At 36.8% G+C, this 9,171-nt stretch overlaps 3 protein-coding genes across 4 annotated transcripts in view; 1 reads left to right on the top strand and 2 right to left on the bottom strand.

Annotated features, from left to right (window-relative positions):
* Positions 1-505, bottom strand: part of LOC128251215 (zinc finger protein 723-like) — a 1,134-nt gene extending 629 nt beyond the window's left edge. The window contains exon 1 of the mRNA XM_052977821.1: positions 3-505. Within this exon, the coding sequence (XP_052833781.1) occupies positions 3-505 (503 nt within the window). The remainder of the gene's footprint in view (positions 1-2) is intronic.
* A 1,090-nt stretch (positions 506-1,595) lies between these two features.
* Positions 1,596-9,171, top strand: part of LOC106873442 (zinc finger protein 271-like) — a 13,942-nt gene continuing 6,366 nt past the window's right edge. Inside the window, exons 1-2 of one of the 2 annotated variants that reach the window (XM_052977935.1) lie at positions 1,596-1,673; positions 2,724-5,176. In XM_052977935.1, the coding sequence (XP_052833895.1) occupies positions 3,081-4,430 (1,350 nt within the window). In that variant the 5' untranslated portion in view covers positions 1,596-1,673; positions 2,724-3,080 and the 3' untranslated portion in view covers positions 4,431-5,176. Of the gene's footprint in view, positions 1,674-2,723; positions 5,177-9,171 lie in introns of those variants that run through there. The other variant, XM_014920797.2, reaches the window with a different exon arrangement.
* The window catches only part of LOC106873425 (zinc finger protein OZF), a 3,280-nt gene continuing 1,181 nt past the window's right edge, over positions 7,073-9,171 (bottom strand). Inside the window, exon 2 of the mRNA XM_014920781.2 lies at positions 7,073-8,716. Coding sequence (XP_014776267.2) covers positions 7,122-8,393 — 1,272 coding nt within the window. The 5' untranslated portion in view covers positions 8,394-8,716 and the 3' untranslated portion in view covers positions 7,073-7,121. The remainder of the gene's footprint in view (positions 8,717-9,171) is intronic.

Below are 9,171 nucleotides of genomic sequence, written 5' to 3'. Positions count from 1 at the left end.
ACTTGAAGCATATTTCACAATGATACGGTTTTTCTCCGGTGTGTATTCTCCTATGTTTTGTTAAATTACTGTTGGAGACAAATGATTTATTACATATCTCACAATGAAATAGTTTCTCCCCTGTATGACTACGTATGTGGATAACAAGATGAGAATTCTGAGTGAAAGATTTCTCACATATTTCGCAATGATACGGCTTCTCTCCAGTGTGGATTCTTTGATGGCTTATAAAATAACTGTTATATGCAAAATATTTCCCACATATTTCACAATAGAATGGTTTTTCCTTATTGTGTGCGTCTTTATGTGTGAAGAAATCCTGTTCTGAATTGAATGTTTTCCCACAAATCTCACAGCAATATTCAGGGATAGTTTCATTTGTTGATGCTTGGTTAATAAATACTTCACTCCATAAAGGGTTCTCGTCTCTGTCAATCGATGCTGCTGAATCTACATCGGTAAAATCAGTTGTGGTAGAAGTGTCCAAGTCCTTAACGTCTTCCATATCAATTCTTCTGGAATCTGAGACAAAAATCTATATAATATTTTAAAGTATTATTTCTTACGGTTTAGCTTTTTGGCGAGAATATCATGGGCCTCGGCTTACGAATGCGGAAATTAGGAACTGTAGATTTTCTTTTCTCCAAATTCCACACATATATTTTTGTTGACAAACAGAATTACATTTTCTACATTATCATTACGGCAGTGTAAGGTGAAACAAAATATGTATATGTACACATGTAGATGACTAATAGATGATGTTGATGTGTGTGTGTGTTACTAACAGATCAAGATACTGCACAGAAAGGTTCATGCGTTCTGTTATATTTTCTTTTTCTTTTTGATTCAACGATCAACTGAAAAATCAAGTAAGTTCAGAGAAGTTATTTACTCATTTGCGGAGATAAAAATCCATTTTCCTCTGTCCTGATTTTGTGTAAAAATCAAGGAAAATCCAATTAACGATGTTGGTTGCGAAATGATTAAAAATGATGAAGTGGGTGGATCCCTGACTTCCAAATATGTAACTCACTCTATTTTATCCACAAACATTAACGTTTACCTTAACATGATACAATCACTATACGTAAAAATCATTAGATTAGCTGAATTAATTAATTAGAAGCCAAGCAGGCAGTTTTGGAAGATAAAGTTCCCATGTCTGAACATACACCGGTGTCGTAAGTTAAAAATCCCCAACGTAATTTACCGAAAGGAGATATTTAACTCTCTTTTACTCTATTACTTGTTTCAGTCATTTGACTGTGGCCATGCTGGAGCACCGCCTTTAGTCGAGCAAATCGACCCCAGTACTTATTCTTTGTAAGCCTAGTACTTATTCTACCGGTCTCTTTTTGCCGAACCGCTAGGTTACGGGGATGTAAACACACCAGCATCGGTTGTCAAGTGATGGTGGTGGGACAAACACAGTCACACACACACACATATATATATATATATATATATATATATATATATATATATACATACATGTATGTGTGTGTATTTTCGTGATGGTCGTTTTATGTTGTTTTGTGAGACTTCGTGCTTTTCTTTGTAAGAGAATGAAAGTCACATGATATGCTTTACTTCCGTTTCCGTTTTCAAATTACATTTGGTGTAATTAAAAATATTTAACTGTAAACAAAGGTTAATACAGCTGTCAATGGGTAAGATATATGATATATATATATATATATTAAAATTAAGGTAAACATCGGTAACTGAAAACCTTTCGATGTTGCTGGTCAGATGTCGATATTTATTTTATAATACTTTTTTTTTTAATATTTATAATATTTTCATTGGAATATAACACGTACTTGCATGATACATATATAATACAAAATCACTTTAAAATCTAAATTCTCTGCTCCAGTACTGATTGTCTGAAATCCCAAAATTAAACAGATTTAATGAAGAACATAACAAATCAACATATTAATTATTACAGACCAGTGCTTCACAACTCAACGTACGATTTAGTTGTCAAGATTCATGTGCAATTAATTGGTTATAATTCCACAATGCACGAAGTATTTTTAACAATTTTTTAATACAATCCTAATGTTTAATTATAATTAGTCATCCTTCGAATGCCTAATTATAAAAATACGGGCATATTTTCACGTATGTTCTCTACCCGATTTTGTTTCCCCATAGCTTCCTGAAAAATGGATAGATTCCGATTATATCGGCATCTTTTGTGAAACAAAATTCTTCCGTGATTGGATAGAGAAGTTTCGGGGAAGTCAGCTTTGTTTCTTCGTAACTTAGCCTCAGGCCAACCAAAGCCTTGTGAGTGGATTTGGTAGACGGAAACTGAAAGAAGCCCGTCGTATATATGTATATATATATATATATATGTTTGTGTGTCTGTGTTTGTCCCCCCCAACATCGCTTGATAACCGATGCTGGTGTGTTTACTTCCCCGTAACTTAGCGGTTCGGCAAAAGAGACCGATAGAATAAGTACTAGGCTTACAAAGAATAAGTCCTGGGGTCGATTTGCTCGACTAAAAGGCGGTGCTCCAGCATGGCCGCAGTCAAATGACTGAAACAAGTAAAAGAGTAATGCACTTCACGTTTTAGCTTTCAATTATTCTAATAAAGTGCTTATGTGTATGGTTTTATTTCATAAAACTGTTAAATTTCCTGTGTTGTGTCTCTACTTTTTAAATATCCTCTGTATCTTAAATTCTTGTTTCTTAATTATTTCAGAATATTAAAAACACAAAAGGATCGTTCGCATCAGATACATCATCAATATTGATCACATCCTAAAGACTAAAGGAAAGTGTTATAAAGAAAAAAATATAATTCTATTTATATAAATGTTTGGGGAATTACAGAGAAATATTCTTTAGAACTGATATTCATATCAACATTTGTCTTGTTCACTTCTTGAAAAGTTTACAAACTGGTTTTGCATTTTAATTAATCTTGGATTACAAAGGAGTTTAGATAATCACCAGAAATTGCAGCCCGTGGAAACATAGCAGCACTAATATTTGTTCAGAGTAAAATATTAGAACAAAAAGTAAATCGTCTGTATATTGTAGTAAGGAAAGAAAAATTATGGAATGTGAGTTAAATGAGATCAAGGTTAAATGTGAAACGGAGACTAAAAAGATTGACCTTCCTGATGATATAAAAACTGAGAAAGGAAAACCATCATACCATTGTGATATCTGTGGTAAATCATTTTCTAAAAGGAGCAGCCTAACTAAACACAAGAATATACATACAGGAGAGAAACGATATCACTGTAATATCTGTGGGAAATCGTTCTCTCAAAGTAGCAGTGTAACTAAACATAAGTTTATTCACACTGGAGAGAAACCATATCATTGTGATGTCTGTGATAAGTCATTCTCTCGAAATGGTGCCTTATCTAGGCACAAACGTACTCATACAGGAGAAAAGCCATATCACTGTGATGTCTGTGGTCAATCATTTTCCCAGAGTGATCACTTAACTAGTCACATACGCATTCATACAGGGGAAAAGCCATATTTCTGTGATTTCTGTGGTAAATCATTCTCAGAAAAAAGTACCTTAACTAAACATACACGTATTCATACAGTGGAAAAACCATACCACTGTGATTTCTGTGATAAATCATTCTCTGATGAAGGCCGCTTCACTAAACACATGCACATTCATACAGGAGAGAAACAACATCACTGCGATACCTGTGGTAAATCATTCACTCAAAGAAGTGACTTAAATAGACACAAATACATTCATGCTGAAGAGAAGCCATTTCACTGTGACATCTGTGGGAAGGCTTTCTGTCATAATGGCAATTTAAATAAACACAAATATATTCATACTGGAGAGAAACCATATCACTGTGATATTTGTGGTAAATCATTCTGTGACACTACAGTCTTGACTAGACACAAACGCATTCATACAGGAGAGAAGCCATATCACTGTGATACCTGCGGTAAATCATTCTCTGATGCTACTGTCTTGGAAAGACACAAGACCATTCATACAGGAGAGAAACCATATCACTGTGCTGTCTGTGGTAAATCATTCACTCTGAATGGTAACTTGACTAAACACAAACGTATTCATTCAGAGGTAAAACCATATCGCTGTGATATTTGTGGTAAATCATTCCTTCGAAAGGATCATTTAACTTCCCACATACGCATTCACACAGGTGAGAAACCATTTTATTGTGATGTCTGTGATAAATCATTCTCTCATAAAGGTAGCCTAACTATTCACACAAACACCCATCGGGGAGAGAAACATCTGTGCGATGTGTGTGGTAAACCATTGTCTCATGCTGGTTACTTAACTCAACACAAGCATATTCATGCAGTTGAGAAACCATATCACTGTGATATTTGTGGTAAATCATTCTCTCAAAGAAGAAGTTTAACTAAACATAATCGGACTCATACAGGATGAAAACCATAACAGCAATATCTGTCGAAGAATATATTTACTTGAAGAAGTTTAATTCAACACAATCACAGTCATACAGGATGAAGGTAGGATATATTCACTCAAAGGAGAGGTCGACTTTGCCTTTCATCCATTCAGGGTCGATAAATTGAGTACCTATTCCATACTGGGGTCAATATAATCGACTGACCCCTCCTCAAAAATTTTGGGCTTTCTGCCTAGGGTAGAAAAGAATATTCAGATCACTTCCAGACCTCCATGTCGGCTATCTTTTTCTCAACTCACCTTTGACATTTATGCTCTCCAATACATCAAGCTAATCCTGAAAAAAAAAAGGAGACATCAAATAATGTCAGATTTAGCCCAGACACCTTGTAGTATAACCCTTTGGCATTCAGATTACTGTCAAATGTAACATATTTATTGACATTTGTTTTGGATTACTCATGCATTATCTTGTAGCTCATGATGGTTTGGTTGTTTATTTTTCAAAATGATACTCTCAGATAGGTGTGAGAGGCTGAATCTGGCCAGTGTGAACTTAAAACAAGTAGAATATTTGAGCCAGACATGGTCTGTTTAAGTACTAAAGGGTTATAAAAATCATTTATCAAAGTATCCTTGTATTAGTTGAAGTGGTGTCCTCATCTTGATATTGAATTAAAAGTCCCCCTTGGTACATTGCCCAAAACTTATTACTATACTCCAGATTGCATCTTTTACAATAAATGATTTCTGAAAATCTTCTATGTCTACACTTTTGTTGCTTTTATCCGTATACAAAGAATGTCTTGATTTAACTTTTTACCATGCATTCTGTCAAATATGATGATTATTTATTCACACTGTTTCAAGCTAATTGTGTATTGTCTTGTAGCTTCAGGACTTCAATGAGGATCATCATCGTCATCATTCTTTAACATCCATTTTCCATGGGTCGGACAGTTTGACTTGAGCTGGCAAGCTGCACCAGGTTCCCGTCTGATTTCGCTTGGTTTCTATGGTTGGATGCCCTTCCTCACATCAACCACTTTACAGTGCATGCTGGGTGCTTTTAACATGACACTGGCACAGGATTCTTGCAAGCCAATCTTTTTCACCAAGCGCAGCAGCCTTAACACTTCTGCTGTGCAGGACGTGTCTTCTTGATTACAGCAAGGGGCCGGGTATCTGAGATGCGATTGTTTATTTTTACAAAGACATTGTAGGGTAGGTGTGAGAGGCTAAATCTGGCCAGTTTGAACATAAAACGAGTAGAATACTTGGACTGGATATGGCCGGTTTATATTTCATCTTTTACTTGTTTCTGTCATTAGACTGTGGTCATGGCGGGGCACTGCCTCGCAGAAATTTTTAGCCATACTTTATTCTTTTCCAAACTTGGTACTTATACTGTTAGTCTCTTTTGCTGAAGTTACAGAGACATAAACACCAGCGCCAGTTGTCAAGCAGCGGTGAGGGACAAAGGCACATGCATGCACACACACACACACATATCCGTTGGCTTCTTTTCAGTTTCCAAATCCACTCATAAGGCCTTGGTTGGCCCTAAGGCTATAATAGAAGACTTGCCCAAGGTGCCATGCAGTGGGAAGTAAGGTTTTACTATACAGCCATACCTAGAGATACAGACTGGTTTAATGACATGCAATTGGGAGGCAAGTACATTGTCCATGACTATAATTCAGACGATTAAAGATTGGGCTAGAGGTGAGTGTAGCAAGTGATGAAAATGAGTAGAGGTGTGGTTAATGGTAAATATCAGTATGGATTGGGGAGGGGAGAGACAGAGAAGAGGCCCAGGAAGATGACAAGCAATTGCAGAGTAGGTGTAGGCAATAGCAGCATCATACATCTGTGGGTAAATCAGGAAGTTGAGATGTGACGGTGGAGTAGGTGGGAGGAAAGATCAACTGTGGTGGAGCCAGAAGTATGTGAAGATGGCTACAGTGAGTGGAAGGGATATTGATGGTGGATGTAAGATGGGTATTAGAAAAAACATTAGGTATGGCAGACCTAAAGTTGTAGTTCAAATGGGAGAGAGATTACTGAAGACACAAAAAGATAAAATGTGTAGAAGACATTGGTGCTATGGAAAAAAAAAATTATTTAATTGCAGGGACTGAGCAAGAACCAAACATTTTAATGGACAATATATGCAGGAGAAAAATAAACTTTTGTGCACAACCATTGCCCAAATGTCATATACGATAAACGTCGCCTTTTCAAAACCTAGCCAGGCTCATGGGCTCGGTTTCCCGGTTTCTATGGTGTATGTGTTCCTCCCCAGCTGGACGGGACGCCAGTCCATCGCAGCGTTACTCAAGAAACAGGAAGAAAGAGTGAGAGAAAGTTGGGGCGAAAGAGTACAATAGGGGTCACCACCACCCCCTGCTGGAGCTTCGTGGAGCTTTAGGTGTTTTCGCTCAATAAACACTCACAACGCCCAGTCTGGGAATCGAAACCGCAATCTTATGACCGAGAGTCCGCTGCCCTAACCACTGGTCCATTGCGCCTCCACTCCCATTGTGTGTGTGTGTGTGAAAGTGCTTGTGCCTCCAAACAGAGAGGAGGAATGGCCAAAGGAAATTATCTGTATTCATAAAATTACTACTTATACCAATGAGAAAACACAAACAATTGGATCGGTGAATATGAAGGAATTTATTTAGCACAACTTACATTCTGACATGGTTACTTTTCTGTATGAACACCTATGTGCGTAGTTAAGTGATGTCTTTGCGAGAAGGCTTTCCCACAGATTTCGCAATGATATGGTTTCTCACCTGTATGAATACGTTCATGAGAAGTCAGCTCACCTTTTTGACAGAACGACTTACCACAAACAGAACACTGATACAGCTTCTCACCTGTATGTGTGCGTTTGTGTACTATCAAATTGTTTCTCTGAGAGAACGATTTACCACAGATATCACAGCAATACGGTTTTTCTCCTGTATGAATACGTTGGTGGGAAATTAAGTTGTATTTGCGAGAGAATGATTTGCCACAAGTTTCACAGTGATATGGCTTCTCACCTGTGTGAATACGTTTGTGAGTAGCCAACTCGGTATTCTGAGCAAATGACTTATCACATATATCACAGTGATATGGTTTCTCTCCTGTGTGAATACGTCTATGTACAGTTAAGCCACCGTTATCAGAGAATGATTTACCACAGGCATCACACTGATATGGTTTCTCTCCAGTATGAATACGTTTGTGCCTAGTTAAGGTGTTTCCACAAGAGAATGATTTACCACAGATGTCACAGTGATATGGCTTCTCTCCTGTATGAGTGAGTATGTGTTTAGTTAAATTACTTGTCCCAGAGATCGATTTACCACACACTGAACACTGATACAACTTCTTCCCTGTATGAATGCGTCTGTGCACAATCAGATTGTTTCTTTGGGAGAATGATTTACCACAGGTATCACAACAGTATGGTTTCTCTCCCGTATGAGTGCGTTGGTGATTGATTAAATAGTATTTCTGAGAGAATGATTTACCACAAATATTACAGTGAAATGGCTTCTCTCCTGTATGAATATGGTTGTGCGTCGTGAGATTACCTTTCTGAGAGAATGATTTACCACAGACATCACAGTTGAATGGTTTTTCTTCTGTATGAATTCGCTGGTGATTAATAAGGTGACCCTTTTGATAGAATGATTTATCACAGATATCACACTGATATAGATTGCTACCACTGTGAATACGTTGGTGAGATGTTAAGTTGCCTTTGTGAGAGAATGAGTTACCACAGATATTACAGTGATATGGCTTCTCTCCTGTATGAATACGGCTGTGTGCAGTGAGTCGACATTTTTGAGAAAATGTCTTCTCACAGATATCACATTGGTACGATATTTTACCCATTTCTTTCATCACATCATCAGGAGAATCACTCCTTTGAAAATCTGCATTACATTCAATCTTGTTCTCGCACAATTCATTTTCCATAATTATTCTAGACTCACCACAACATACAGATGTTTGTTTTTACTGTTAATCCTTAACAAAATACTCATATAATCACTGATTTAAACTTCCATCAACTGTAGTGTTTGTTAATATATGTAGCTGTTACAAACTCCTTTGTAATTAGCAATCCATAGTTAATTAGCATGCAGCTGTATCTTGCTGAATAGTTTCCGGAAAGTAATTAAGAAAAATTTTCCCATTGGTCTGAGTTCAAAAGAGATATTTTAGATTAATTCTAGAAGATTAATATCAACAGGATTATATCAGGTCTAAGTTCTTTGAAGCCAATTTCATTGGATTATCTGAAATAATAAACAAGATAAAGATGATATATAAAATGTCTACAAAGACACATATGCATTACATATTTATATATGAGTGTTGGTGAAAAGTTCCTGGCTTTGGGTAAACGAAAATATAGAAGGATCAATTATGATTTTATTCAATGGATTCACACACTTATTGTAGTAATCCTTCAGTTCTTCTAAGCCCTATAAAAGGATTCAGAAGGTTGGGCCTCCAGCCAGGCCTTTCACGATACTCTTAAAGCCAGGAACTTTTCAGCACTTCCTCATGTATGTATATGTATACACACACACACACATATCTATCTATCTATCTATCTATCTATCTATATATATATATATATATATATATATATATATATACACACACACACACACGAGGGGATGCTGACAACCGATGTTGGTGTGTTTACGTACCCCGTAACTTAGCTACAGTCGTACCCTGGTGTGAT

The sequence above is a fragment of the Octopus bimaculoides genome, chromosome 29 (assembly GCF_001194135.2).
Source record: "Octopus bimaculoides isolate UCB-OBI-ISO-001 chromosome 29, ASM119413v2, whole genome shotgun sequence".
NCBI classification, from domain to species: Eukaryota; Metazoa; Mollusca; class Cephalopoda; order Octopoda; family Octopodidae; genus Octopus; species Octopus bimaculoides.
Note: the sequence above shows the minus strand (reverse complement) of the source record. Positions and strands in the feature narration are given on the sequence as shown.